This window comes from Salvelinus namaycush, chromosome 31, assembly GCF_016432855.1.
Source record: "Salvelinus namaycush isolate Seneca chromosome 31, SaNama_1.0, whole genome shotgun sequence".
In the NCBI taxonomy this organism is placed as follows: domain Eukaryota; kingdom Metazoa; phylum Chordata; class Actinopteri; order Salmoniformes; family Salmonidae; genus Salvelinus; species Salvelinus namaycush.
The window spans coordinates 23633920-23649610 of NC_052337.1; the positions used below are offsets into that span (position 1 = coordinate 23633920).

The following is a 15691-nucleotide window of genomic DNA, read 5'->3' on the forward strand; positions in this document are numbered from 1 at the left end:
TGCATTTTACTAATAATAACAAACTTTTTGTTGCAGGCATTAAGATATAGAAAATTAACACCGGTCTCATCAATCTCTCAAGTCCACTTGCTAGTGATTAGCCAGCTAATCCTTATATAAGGAACTGCCAACTTGTTTTCATTCTGAGAAATACGGTAGGCCACTTGATTTCAACATCTGAACAAAGTGGACAGGCTAACATGCTTTTCAAACAGTTGGAGACAGACAGTGTTTTCATAATTCAACTGTTCAACCTTGTGAAGCTTTGCCCCAGTCTGAGGGACTGAGTGCTCTGGAGCAGGTTTTTATCAAGGACCTCTCTGTACTTTGCACTGTTCATCTTTCCCTCGATCCTGACTAGTCTCCCAGTCCCTGCTGCTGAAAAACATCCCCACGGCATGACGCTGCCACAACCATGCTTCACCGTAAGGATGGTGCCAGGTTTTTTCCAGACGTGACACTTGGCATTCAGGCCAGAGTTCAATCTTGGTTTCATCAGACCAGAGAATATTGTTTCTCATGGTCTTGAGAGTGCCTAAAGGAAACTCCAAGCGGGCTGTCATGTGCCTTTTACTGAGGAGTGGCTTCCATCTGGCTCTTCTACCATAAAGGCCTGATTGGTGAAGTGCTGCAGAGATGGTTGTCCTTCTGGAAGGTTCTCCCATCTCCACAGAGGAACTCTGGAGCTCTGTCAGTGACCATCAGGTTCTTGGTCACCTCCCTGCCTAAGGCTCTTCTCCCCCGATTGCTCAGTTTGGCTGGGCGGCCAGCTCTAGGAAGAGTCTCGGTGGTTCCAAACTTTTTCCATTTAAGAATGATGGAGGTCACTGTGTTCTTGGGGACCTTCAATGCTGCAGACATTTTTTGGTACCCTTTCCCAGATCTTTTCCTCGACACAATCGTGTCTCGGAGCTCTACGAACAATTCCTTCGACCTCATTGCATGGTTTTTGCTCTGACATGCGATGTCAACTGTGAGACCTTATATAGACAGGTGTCTGCCTTTCCAAATCATGTCCAATCAATTGAATTTACCACAGGTTGACTCCAAGTTGTAGAAACATCTCAAGGATGATCAATGGAAACAGGATGCTCCTGAGCTCATTTTTAAATATCATGGCAAAGATTCTGAATACTTATATAAATAAGTTTTTTTTTTTTTTTATACATTTGCAAAATTGTCTAAACCTGTTTTCGCTTTGTAATTATGGGGTATTGTGTGTAGATTGAGGAACATTTTATTTAATCAATTTTAGAATAAGGCTGCAATGTAACAAAATGTGGAACAAAAGGGTCTGAATACATTCCGAATGCACTGTAAATGGGAAGGTGCACAGAGGAGTGAAGGTGAGAGCAAAAATACAACATGAGAACAAGAGGACATAAACGCGAAAACATGAAAACAAAAAATAACAAAGCCTTGATTCTTGCCATACAGGAATTTGGAATATCGCGCAAAAAGATTAATTCGATATATCGCCCAGCTCTAGTGGTAGTGGACATTCTTGTTGTTCCACGGAATCTGGAAGCAATTGAATGGAAATGCCAATCTAGTCGACACCACATACTGTAAGTGCTCTTGAGATTAGTGCAAAAGTGCAAACGTCCTTTATGTATGTACACCTCAGTGCAGTTCCATAGTCACAATTCAAATATATTCTGTTCACTTGCTCTGTGTAGTTACAGGCTGGTTTAGTTTGTAAACACATTCACCGCAGCAGTCCCTATCCAGCCATTGACCATATCAGGAAATGACAGCACCTCTTCACTGTAAATGCTCCCCTCTGCTGGTATATTTATACTATTGCATTTCCCCAAGTGCACACTGCATAGCTTGGTGTGCATTTTTGGGAAACCTCTTAACTTTTATTGCGTTTTCAACACATTGAGGCCTGCTTTTAAAGGTGCAGTATTCAAACTGTGCATAATGATGAACACACTGCTTTTATGATATATACAGATGTGAATATTTAAAGGGAATCGAGGCAGTTTTTGTCCAATAAAAAGGGTATGATTTCTGTGGATTCAACATAGCCTGTAAACATATTCAGATCCATCTCAATTGATGAATGAAACATTCAGGATAAATATTTACGCAAATGCTTATTATACATTTTTCACATTCATTGACGGGTACAGTAAATACAAAGCTGGCATGGATCAAAGTGCTTAATCCGCTCAAGGTGGCCAATCAATTAAAGTATTGTCGTTGATCTTTTCCCCCGTTGTAGGGACTGCTACGGTACAGTACAAACCCCGGCTGGAGCTTACTGTAGCTTATGTCATTGTTTTCCTGAGACAAAGCTTTGTCTATGCTTGTAATGGTCAAGCAATTAGCCATTTTTCCTCTTCTGAGGCACAGTAATTCTGTGATTTGCATATGGCCTCTGACGAGAGTGTGAATTGGTTCATTATTAACTTTGTGAACCAGTGCTTTTTTCTCGAGGGACGCAGAAACCGGGTCAGCGTCTGGAGCCAAGAAAGTGAATTTATGCTTTGGGAGTGGATGAATAGACACTCAGACAGGGTGGTATGTCTGCGTGCGTGCGCAGGTCATCGCTTTTATTTATTTTTTATTTAAATGATAATGACAAATAATGCACATTCCATTTAAGTGGCAGAGGTAGCTAATAAAATAAATGATCCATTGTCGCTGGAAAGGCTAGTCACACTGTCTGAATGTCAATCTATGACCTATATGTAGGTCTGTCAATACAAAAGCATCCATTTAACATCTTAAAGTGTTTTCAGGTTTGATGTCATGCTGTTTAACAAAGATTCTGTGTCACTGTGTCAACATTTGATATATTTTGTCCTCATCTTTTTTTCCTTTTTTTTTTCATTTACAGAAGGAGCTGAGTCTTCCAAGGAGAGGAAGTTTGTAAGTTTGAACTGGTTCTTATATTAAACGTACAGTATTTTTGTGCAGCTCTTGCAACCTGCATACAGTATGTGTGTTATCCATGGAGCCAAAGAAGGGAATCCTGTTCTTTCAAAAATGACTGACGGGTCATGAAGTGCATGTTGCCATCTTTTGAGTCCATAGTAAAATGTTTCCTTCTCATGTACCTATTTTCTGATACTCTGAAGAAAAAATATATCTAGATGTTTAATTTAAACAAGTAAATTAATTAGAATAAAGTTTTTTAAATTTAAATAGCTGACTAAGACAACCTCATCGGGCCCTCGAACTAAATTCCATTTGTAGGTACAATATTTGTAACATAACCAACCAGTGCAAAATTGGTTTCAGTACTGTGATATGTACCCTGCCGTCTATTGGCCTTTGAACTGATCCTAATAAGATGCATGCATCTCACTGACGCCTAGACCATTACATTGTTGAAAAATCTTAATTGGAAAAAATTACTGAAGTTATCTCCACTATAGGGTTGATCAATAGTATAGTACACAGTTTATAGACATTAGGGTTTATACATGTTATATACACTATAGCAGGTATTATTATTCCCAAACCCCCAGCGGTACGTGCAATTTAGTTGGTTATGCCAAATAAAAAGTGTATGTATTTATAAAAATAAATAAAAATTATTTTAGTTTTATATTTAAATTCTTAAACCACATTAAACTAGAGTTTCTGAGCGCAGAAAGGGCTCAGAATAGGGTTGCCCTTTGCAACCATGTACCTATGTGAGAGTGGATTCTCGGCACCCACTAGCATGAAAATTTGCCTGTATTAAGTTATTTTAGACAGACTCTCTCCAATACAACCCAACATTGCAGAGTTATGTGCAGCCTTTCAAGCACACCCTTCTCATTAACCTGTGGGGAGTTCTTCACAATTTTTGATGAACAAATAAGGTTAAAAATGTAAGATGGTTACATAAAGAGCAAAATTATTGATTATTATTTGTGCCCTGTTCCTATAAGAGCTCTGTCACTTCCCACAAGCCGGGTTGTGACAAACTCACACTCATTCTTATTTTTAATAAATGTATTGAATAGTGTGTGTGTGTGTGTGTGTGTTTGGCACGCTTACAATGATGGCAAAACACATTTGAGAGTGTGCTGACTCTGGTGCTAGAGGGGGTACGCAGCTGGAGGTTGAATGTTTGAAGGGGTACCGGACTATAAAACGTTTGGGAACCGCTGCACTATAGAATAGGGGATAGAGAGACGCGAGAGGGGATAGAGAGACGCGAGAGGGGATAGAGAGACGCGAGAGGGGATAGAGAGACGCGAGAGGGGATAGAGAGACGCGAGAGGGGATAGAGAGACGCGAGAGGGGATAGAGAGACGCGAGAGGGGATAGAGAGACGCGAGAGGGGATAGAGAGACGCGAGAGGGGATAGAGAGACGCGAGAGGGGATAGAGAGACGCGAGAGGGGATAGAGAGACGCGAGAGGGGATAGAGAGACGCGAGAGGGGATAGAGAGACGCGAGAGGGGATAGAGAGACGCGAGAGGGGATAGAGAGACGCGAGAGGGGATAGAGAGACGCGAGAGGGGATAGAGAGACGCGAGAGGGGATAGAGAGACGCGAGAGGGGATAGAGAGACGCGAGAGGGGTTGTGGTGTCTGTTGGAGGTGATGCATGTGCCTTAGATGGCACATGTTTAATTAATTACTGAAAATATTGTGACCTTTTGGTAGAGTGGCAGGTCGCCAGCCTTAACCACACGATATATGGAGTAGGAGGAATCTGCCCCTTAGTGTTTCCTCCCCCTAATGGTTACGGCAAGGAGTCAAGCAGGATAAGCTGATGTTAGATCTGTGCCTGAGGGCAACTTTTACCTGGAGATTGTCCCTGAAAGGGATCCAGATTGGATTAAGTCAGGTGCGCTATGTCTGCCTGCCTCAGGCTAGGGCAAAGAAACAGCAGGAGCACTATAGGATTACATGTGAATGGTGTCGACTGTATTTGCAACAGGACCTGATCTGGTTACGAATGCCGTTAAAGCCTCAATATAAAGTGGGATTTGAAAACACAAAAGGCGTCACCCAACTATTTGTTTCATTTATGAATATCACAGTCCAACAGGTTTAGTCCTTCTCAGCTAAAGGCCTCCTGTGTATTTCATGCCTATTCTGATGGACTTGTGTGGCAGGTTTCAGTGTGACATGCATTATGATTGGGGAATGATTTGACTGCAGAGGAGTCACAAGGAGATGATCCACCAATATGTGTCAGGGGACCACTTTTGAAAGCGCACGCAGTGTCTTTGGACCCAAGGGGCCTCTATTGCCTCTGGTGTCCATTGTGATTGGCTTTGCTCTAGCCTGAGGCAGGCAGAATCATTCCCCCATCATAATGCATATTGGCCTTTTTTCCCCCCCTTAATGTTGTATTGAAGAATGTCAGTGTTGTCCCATTTATGGAACATATGGCATTTGTTGGGTGATAAAATGTACATTACTGAACAAGATGGTCTACCTTTAATCGAAATATACTAAAATAAAAAACAGGTACCTTATTTACGTAAGTATTCAGACCCTTTGCTATGAGACTTGAAATTGAGCTCAGGTGCATCCTGTTTTCATTGATCATCCTTGATGTTTCTTCAACTTGGTTGGAGTCCAGCTGTGGTAAATTCAATTGATTTGACCAGATTTGGAAAGGTGTACACACCTGTCTATATAAGGTCCCACAGTTGACAGTGCATGTCAGAGCAAAAACCAAGCCATGAAGTCGAGCTCCGAGACAGGATTGTGACGAGGCACAGATCTGGGGAAGGGTACCAAAAAAAATCTGTCGCATTGAAAGTCCGCTTGAACACAGTGGCCTCCATCATTCTTAAATGGAAGAAGTTTGGAACCACCAAGACTCTTCCTTGAGCTGGCCCCCCGGCCAAACTGAGCAATCGGGGGTTAAGGGCCTTAGTCAGGGAGGTGGCCAGGAACCCAATGGTCACTCATCAGAGCTCCGAGGTTCCTCTGTGGAGATGGTTGTCCATCTGGAATGTTCTCCCATCTCTGCAGCACTCCACCAATTTGACCTTTATGTTAGTGGCCAGACAGAAGGCACTTTTCAGTAAAAGAGTTTGCAAAAATGCACCTAACGGACTCTGACCATGAGAAACAAGATTCTCTGGTCTGATGAAACCAAGATTGAACGCTTCGGCCTAAATGCGAAGAGTCACGTCTGGAGGATACCTGGCATCATCCCTACGGTGAAGGATGGTGGTGGCAGCATCATTCTGTGGGGGTGTTTTTCAGCGGCAGGGACTTGGAGTCAAGTCAGGATCGATGGAAAGATGATAGGAGAAAAATACTGAGATTCTTGATGAAAACCTGCTCCAGAGCTCTCAGGACCTAAGACTGGGGTGAAGGTTCACCTTCCAAGAGGATCGGCAGAGAAGAATGGGAGAAATTCCCCAAGTACAGGTGTTCCATGCTTGTACCCAAGAAGACTCGAGGCTGTAGTTGCTGCCAAAGGTGCTTTAACAAAGTATTGAGTAAAGGGTCTGAATACTTATGTAAATGTGATATTTCCAGGGTTTTCTTACATATACATTTCTTAACCTGTTTTTGCGCTGTCATTATGGGGCATTGTGTATAGATTGAGGGGGGAAAACGATGTATTCAATTTTAGAATAAGGCTGTAACGTAACAAAATGTGGAAAAAGTCAAGGGGTCTGAATACTTTCCGAATACACTATGTGCTCGTAGCTCCAGTTTGTGTTAAGCCCACAGAGTAGTGCGCTTACAGCCAGTGACCCGGTTTACTTCTGTGTCTAGAGTTTCGGAAAACACTTCAACAGTGTCATTTGACAACTGGCTACTTCACAAACTCCTGGGTGCTTGAGTCAACTACTGCCCCGCTATCCTCTCTCCCATTCTTTGTATTCGTAGGCAGCCACTTCCTGTATTTGTTCCATACAGCAAATATAGGCCAGCTACACCTATTTGTTAAAGGTACAATAGAGAGAAAGTAGGGTAGAGAAACAAAGAAAATCTGAGGGGGAAGATAAATTTCACTTTACTCTTTTGGAGTTGGTTAAACATGAGAGAGTGTATTTCAATAATGCTTTATTGATGCATATGTCCAGCATTAACAAATAGTATTTCGATAAATCTCGTTGTTCTGGGTGTTGGTGATTTATGACATGTCCAATATGACAAACCTATCATGTGTATGGTTGTCTGTCTCCAGTCTTCGGTTGTGTTGACAGCGTCTCTGTGGGGGCCAGAACACAGCCGAGAATGAACACCCAACAAAAGCAAAGTTCATCAACTCAGCAGGACAATCAGATGGCTGTTTGACAATAACAATGACTCATGTTCATTGGAAGTTTGACTTTAAAAAAAAAACAAGGATTTTTAACAATGTGCTTGGATATGTGTTAGTATTTATTATGGATCCCCATTAGCTACTCTTCCTGGGGCCCAGCAGCATAAGACAGTTACAAACAGTTTAAAATACTACGTGACATTACACTTCATAACACATTCAGTGTGTTCCCTCAGGCTACCACTCCACCACCACATATTTAAAATACAACATGTCCACGTGTTTCTTGTGTATGTGAGTCATAGATTTATGGCACCAATTTCATTGTAAAGAGGTAGCCTTGGACATGGAAGAAATGTGATACTTACTGTAAGAGAGCCACAGAGAAGAGGTGAAAAAGAGGAGCACAGACATTCCAATTAACTAAAGTAGAAGAAAGCAAAAACTATATTCCCGGATGGAATATTGCTGTCATTTCATTTAAATATATTTGTAGACAGGTGAATGTATTTTGTCCTTTTTACGTTTGCCCCTTTCTGTTTTTCTGCATCTATATCAATTAGAGGTCGACCAAACAATGAAACCTGTTCAATTTGGTTTAAATAATGCAAAAGCAAAGTGTTGGAGAAGAAAGTAAAAGTGCAATATGTGCCATGTAAGAAAGCTAACGTTTAAGTTCCTTGCTCAGAACATGAGAACATATGAAAGCTGGTGGTTCCTTTTTAAAATGAGTCTTCAATATTTCCAGGTAAGACGTTTTAGGTTGTAGTTATTATAGGAATTATAGGACTATTTCTCTCTATACCATTTGTATTTCATATACCTTTGACTATTGGATGTTCTCATAGGCACTTTAGTATTGCCAGTGTAACAGTATAGCTTCCGTTCCTCTCCTCGCCCCTACCTGGGCTCGAACCAGGGACACATCGACAACAGCCACCCTCGAAGCATCGTTACCCATCGCTCCACAAAAGCCGTGGCCCTTGCAGAGCAAGGGTAACAACTACAAGGTCTCAGAGCGAGTGACGTCACCGATTGAAACACTATTAGCGCGCACCCTGCTAACTAGCTAGACATTTCACATCGGTTACACCAGCCTAGTCTCGGGAGTTGATAGGCTTGAAGTCAAAAACAGCTCAATGCTTGAAGCACAGCGAAGAGCTGCTGGCAAATGCACGAAAGTGCTGTTTGAATGAATGCTTACGAGCCTGCTGCTGTCTACCACCGCTCAGTCAGACATCAAATCATAGACTTAATTATAACATAATAACACACAGAAATACGATCCTTAGATCATTAATATGGTCAAATCCGGAAACAAAACGTTTATTCTTTCAGTGAAATACGAACCGTTCCGTATTTTACCTAACGGGTGGCATCCCTAAGTCTAAATATTGCTGTTACATTGCACAACCTTCAATGTTATGTCATAATTACGTAAAATTCTGGCAAATTAATTGCGGTCTTTGTTACGAAGAAATGGTCTTCACACAGTTCACAACGAACCAGGCGGCTGAAACTGCTGCATATACCCTGACTCTTCTTGCACGGAACGCAAGAGAAGTGACACAATTTCCCTAGTTAAAAGAAATTCATGTTAGCAGGCAATATTAACCAAATTTGCAAGTTCAAAAAGATATACTTGTGTATTGATTTTAAAGAAAGGCATTGATGTTTATGGTTAGGTACACATTGGTGCAACGACAGTTCTTTTTTCGCGAATGCGCTTGTTAAATCATCACCCCTTTGGCGAAGTAGGCTGTGATTTGATGAGAAATTAACAGGCAGCGCATCGATTATATGCAACGCAGGACAAGCTAGATAAACTAGTAAGATCATCAACCATGTATAGTTAACTAGTGATTATGTTAAGATTGATTGTTTTTATAAGATATGTTTAATGCTAGCTAGCAACTTACCTTGGCTTCTTGCTACACTCCCGTAACAGGTAGTCAGCCTGCCACGCAGTCTCCTCGTGGAGTGCAATGTAATCAGCCACAATCGGTGTCCAAAAATACAGATTGTTATGAAAACTTGAAATCGGCCCTAATTAATCGGCCATTCCGATTAATCGGTCGACCTCTAATATCAATGGTGTATGTTGTACCCAATGGTGTACCCATTAATGTCCTCCATTTAATCAACTGTCACCTACTTCCAAAAGAGCCACGATCTAAACTCTGAATGAACCAGATTGTTCATTTGAGTAAGTGTTGCAGGCTGCAGTTGTGGAGTCGCTATGTTAGGTTGCTACGCTACAAAATGAATGAGTGGATCTCGGAGCGGCTTTTGGTTTGAGGTCTGCCTGCCCTAGTTCTGATGTACTAGAGGTACATACCTTGTCACGTCCCAGTTACTGCCTGCTCTCCCCACCTGCCTGCTCTACTGCTGCAGCCGATGCAATGCTCTGTCATCTGCAAAAGTGCTTTTTACCTAAAACCTTGATCCCGGTAAGAAACAATTGATAGGTTTTCTGAAGAGCGGCAACATTAGTGCATTATCTGTCTGTCTGCTTCACTCTGCACTCTGTGATAGGCTGTTTGGAAGGAGTCCTGGAAACAGTTGACTGCACTGTTGGCCGGCACTTTTTCTCTCTTCAATCTATATCGAATGTGCTTCCAGAGAAACATTTGAGACTACAGAATACTTTACTGCGTAGCCTATATACAGTACATTAGTGTATTTCACAGCTATTTAAAGACCCAATTCCCTGTATGCTTTGATGTGACAGTCTCTTCTTGGCTGTTTTCTAATTGATCCTACAGTATATTATCATCATGATAGACTATCAATAATGTAGTTATTGACGCGGCATATGTTACGTAGAGTACACATGATTATTTAGCAATACATATTGTACAACAGTAAAAGGCGGATGATGCACGTCAGGGTGTGTTTAATCGGGTGAATAAGCACTTGCCCCAGGGGTGTACTAAAGCACTGCAGGGGTGGTGGGGGGCAGGAGGAGGGTATTGGGGGAACTTCCCACTATATTATTGGCCTTCTGAGGCATGCTCTTGCCCTCCCCCAAAATGACTGCTCATGTCTTCTCATATATTACTTTCTTCTGGATGTTGGAAATCCACAGTTAGGAATGACAAATGTAGGATGCACATTTTCTAGAATGACATCGTTTTGAATGGAGGAGATATGGAAATGAATGCAGCCCTGCAGTGACATTGTGTGCTGTGAGGACACCCTGCGATGTCAGGACCAGTCATGATGATGTGATGGAAAGGATAGACTGCATAGAGGTTGAGAAGGATGGACAGCAATACTGTATAGGTTGGCATGAAGAAGGATAGACAGAATATAGGATGAATACATTCTGAGCTATGATGTTGCTATAGTGAATCACCAGTCAGTGGAAGAAAGGGGTGGAGGAGACGCGAATGAGTGAGCGCGAGCATTTGCAAAGTAGATGGGAGGGTGAGTGTGAAGGGAGGGGAAAAGGGGGTATTGTGCTGCCTCTGTGCTCCCCCACCCTCCCTGCCACCTCAGGCTGACGATCTCCTCTGACATCCACAAGGTGGAACGTGGTGGAAGGACACGAAACAAGCTGCAGTGTTGTTGCCGTTTCCCCTCTTCTTTCCCCTCCTCCCCCTCATTTTGTTGTTGGAGGAGAGGGTTAGGCTAGCCCCATTCCTCTATGGTGGTGACTGGCTCTGGCTCTTTGTCAGTTCAGTGCAGGGTAGAGGATAAGCGGGGTGGCTCTGTGGCTGAGTGGTGTGAATATATCATGTGCACAATAGAGCGGGCGAGCACAGTTCAGCCATGAAAGCCCAGCGGGAGAGGCTGAGGATTCCAGGACTGACATTGGAGTGAGTATTTTCCCTCTTTCTTTTCTGCTCCACACTGCAGCAGACAGCTTCATTGGTCCCTGCTGCTGCACCTTTTGTTGTTTTTTCTCTAGCTACAACAAGCGGTGAGCATTATGCAGCATTGCCACATACAGCTTCACTACTGTAGCAGCATACGCAGCAGGATGTGTGATGTCAAATCCTCTGCATTTATTTAGCGACAGGGACTGTGTGTGTGTGCGTGTCGAGCAGAGGACTGCCGCACAACCTCTGTTTGGTTGTGACGACACACAAACACACTCAGACGTACGCACATATACCGAAACCACTAAATCATTGTGACAGTGTGACTATTAAATGGCATGCATTTGTGAGGCATGATTGTTAAGTTGATTGGCAGTAGAGTAGTCTTATACCCAAGGCCTTGTTGGCTAATGGCTCCTGCCTACTACCAGTCACAGTAATCTGCTCGGCCAGAGACTCAAACAACACAGGCTTTGTTATGGCCCTGTTGTTTTCCTATTGCACATCACACAGATTAGTTCTTAGTGTAATGACCCGTGAAGGCAGTGGCTATCTGGTCACCAAGGCACATGTTTGTTTGCGTCCTCCGAGGCTTAAGCTAGCGCAAGTGCAGGTATTGCTCTGTAGGCACATACGTTGCCTACTCATTTCATTTAGATCCAGTTCAGTGTCATTACTGACAGGAAAGTCAATATGGTTTGATTTTGAATTCATCAGCTCTATGGAACAATACCAGTGTTTAATCATGGACTACTGATACTGTTGCGATACTATTATTTGCTAATCATTATAGATTTTGTCTACTAACTGCCATGATAGCAGGTAAAAGTCTGACAGATTTTTTTATTTGGATAACTCAGTTAACACTGGTTTGGAGGGCTAAAAGATATATATCACATGTAAAGTGAAGACCTTTAAGAAGTGAGCTTTCTTTCGTTGCCAGTGAAGTTACTGTAAGGTGGTAGAATAAAATCACATTTTATTTGTCACATGCGCCGAATACAACAGGTTTAGACCTTACCGTGAAATACTTACTTACAAGCCCTTAACCAACAGTGCAGTTCAAGAAATAGAGTTAATAAAATATTTACTAAATAAACTAAATCTAATCAATCAAAAAGTAACACAAGAAGGGCTACGTTACATGATTGCCTTCTCATAGCATTTATTAATTCCTCAGATTTCAAGCAGGAGTTGGTTTCATTGTGTACCTGTTTCAGGTTTCACTCTCCACCTCTGTGTGGATAGTTTGGACCCTTTCTATTATAATTGCTTAAACCAATCAAACCTCAAGGACCAAACAGTTTTTAATCCTCTAAGATGTTAAACCTGTGTTGTGTGAGTAGACAAGTACCTTAGTAACCTATTTCCAGAACACCATTTTGTGTCATTTCAAAGGGGACCATTTGTTATGCTGTGCTGCTGTGGTAAATGTATAAAAGCTAGCTAGGAGAACAGGGTATGTGTCTGCATACATCAGCCCAAATCCCCTCAGCCCATCTAAGTGAGAGTAACCATTGTCCTGTGCAAATTTAGTGTGCTAAAGGAATCACTATTTACAAAACTTACATTTAACTTCCAGCCTCACGCCCCGAAGCTTGAGCCCGACACCCACAAGTCCTTGCAGCCCGCTCAGCCCCCTGCACGCGTTTCATTTTTGGAGGTAAGCGTTACAAGCTCTTTTTCGACCATCAAGACCATTTTGTTTTTGGGGGTTGAGGAACAAATCATGCTGGATTGTGAATGGTTGAGTCGAAATTGCATGCAATCATCTCTTTATTCTGACAGAAGTCTGTTTTTGGATTTCTCTCTGAAATATGCTGCCTTTGGAGCAGCTTTGATGGAAGAGGAGGACACAGTGCTTATGTGACCCACCACCTGGATTTGGTCCTATGTAGCAATATTTTAAATAGTGTTTTTTTATATACATTGGATGAAAGTAGAGACTCCGAGCTAGGAAATGGTATATCATACACTGCAGTTGAGGAACAATGGGAAAGTAATTCTGCTTTGAAAGTTAATACACTTGTAACCCCACATTTGAGATAATGGCCCGTGAATATTTTGGTACACCTACTGGAGAGAGCTCTTCTTTGTCTACACCCATTCAGCATCGTTCACATCCTTTTAAGCCCCACCCATCTCTACGGATACAGTGTAGGAAACAACCAAAGATTTCAAGAATAAAAGTGGTGAAATTAGTAAATAAAAGTAGTAGTAAATATACACTTCATCTAGCCCTTGGCCTATATCCTAATCTGACTTTGATGCAGGTCATGTGGTTCTTCAGATTTTACCGTCTCATGTAAACACACACTATATCAAATAAAATCCAAGTGTATTTCTCACATGCACAGGATACAGAAGTTGTAAACGGTAACAGTTACATTGAAATGGTTACTTGCATAGTGGATGGAGTCTTTTGTTTACATTTACATTTACATTTTAGTCATTTAGCAGACGCTCTTATCCAGAGCGACTTACAGTAGAGTGCATACATTTTATTACATTTTTACATACTGAGACAAGGATATCCCTACCGGCCAAACCCTCCCTAACCCGGACGACGCTATGCCAATTGTGCGTCGCCCCACGGACCTCCCGGTTGCGGCCGGCTGCGACAGAGCCTGGGCGCGAACCCAGCCCAGCCTGAACCCAGAGACTCTGGTGGCGCAGCTAGCACTGCGATGCAGTGCCCTAGACCACTGCGTCACCCGGGAGGTCTACGTTGTTTAGACGTAGCTAGCTACAGTCACCCAACTCAGAATTCCAACTTGGGGACTCTGACTCTTTCTATAGCTTCAACTTGCCGACCTGAAGATAACTGACGTCATTATTTGACCTTGTTTTTTTCAGAGTTACCAGTTGTTTTGAACGAGTGTGTGGGGATATGTACTTTTTCAGAAAGGCACTGCATGTTCGAGCCATGGACAATTGGACATTGCCCAAACGTTATAATAAGATTAGCTTACCATCGCATGATATGGCCTGTTAATGACTTTGCCACAGGCAGCAGGTAGCCTAGCAGTTAAGAGCGTTTGGCCATTATCCGAAAGGTCGCTGGTTCAAATCCCTGAACCAACTAGGTGAAAAATCTGCAAGGCAGTTAACCATAATTGTTCCTGTAAGTCGCTCTATGATAAGAGCGTCTGCTAAAAGGCTAAAATGTAAATGAAAGGTAAACAAAGTGACTTCCTACAGTCACTGACACTTTTCATTCAATGTGCATCGCTTAAGCAAGCCAAACTTTTCACAGAAGCTGCATGGACAACAACAATGTCCAATGTAAAGAAACAACGGGAATGTCTGACTGTTTTTCTTCTTGTGATACTATTTTTTTTATAAATCATTTTATAGACTCCACTCCATGGTGAATGAAGTTTCTGATGAACTCCACCCACGGAGTGGAGCAGAGACTTTGTGGAATTTAGCTCCGACTACATCTTTTCACCCAAGGTCAATACTTCTAAAATGTAAATTATGAAATGCTTACCTTGTACCTAAGTTTGTCCTCGGTAGTTGCGTGCCTTTGTGTTTAGAAATCCATACTACAATAAGAAGGCATCTCAGCGCAGATGCGCATGTGCCAATTGAATCTCAACAAGGAAATTGTATTTGATTATTGATTATCTGGAGTGGAGTTTAGTCAGCTATTGATTAGGCTACTGTGTGCCTCCTGGCAAAATTGATACCCTAACCAATTGCATTACTACTAAGACCAGCTTCAGAGCGCTGGCTTTATCAAGTCAAAATTCCCAAAGAGTGTGCGTTTGACACTAGAGCTGGCTTAATGCTAGGTGAAAATAGAGCCCCATGTATATCACTAGTTGGCTGTACCTGGGCCAAAACTTGTATTTCTCAGCCTATACTGTAGCTTGGCCTCAATCTTCTTTTTAAATGAATAGCCAACATGTTTTTGTGATACAACATGTATTGTGATTCTATATGTATCGGCACCCAAGTATCGTGATATAATCATATCGTAAGGTCCCTGGCAATTCCCAGCCCTAGTCAATAGCAGAATTTAGTCTTGTAGAAACTACCTGGTCTGTGAGCCTGTGCTTCATACTACTGTGGCTGATGCATGTCAGCACTTCAAAGGGTCTCTGTATCATCTGGGGAAGTGACGGAGGGAGACATGGCTGTCTCCCTGTGTTCCCCTTAACTTTTCTCTCTCCCGAAGTCCTTATTTTCTCACCTCTTCGCTTTTCACACTAATAATGTCGGAGATAGGTAATTCTGTCCCCTTCAAATCAAACTTTATTTGCCACATGCGCCGAATACAACAAGTGTAGACTTTACCGTGAAATGCTTTCTTACAAGCCCTTAACCAACAGTGCAGTTCAAGAAGAAGAAAATATTACCAAGTTGGCTAAAATAAAAAGTAACACAATAAGAATAACAATATCGAGGCTATATACAGGGGGGCACCGGTACCGAGTCAGTGTGCATGGGTACAGGCTAGTTGAGGTAATCTGTACATGTAGGTGGGGGCGAAGTGACTATGCGTAGGTAACAAACAAACAGCGAGTAGCAGCAGTGTACGGGGGAGGGGGTCAATGTAAATTGTCCAGTGGCGGTTTTTATGAATTGTTCAGCAGTCTAATGGCTTGGGGGTAGAAGCTGTTGAGCAGCCTTTTGGTCCTAGACTTGGCGCACCGGTATCGCTTGTCGTGC

At 42.4% G+C, this 15691-nt stretch overlaps 1 protein-coding gene across 1 annotated transcript in view; it reads left to right on the forward strand.

The window, feature by feature from the left end:
• Positions 1-15691, forward strand: part of mast4 (microtubule associated serine/threonine kinase family member 4) — a 182125-nt gene that overhangs the window by 92334 nt on the left and 74100 nt on the right. The window contains exon 4 of the mRNA XM_038971316.1: positions 2849-2880. Coding sequence (XP_038827244.1) covers positions 2849-2880 — 32 coding nt within the window. The remainder of the gene's footprint in view (positions 1-2848; positions 2881-15691) is intronic.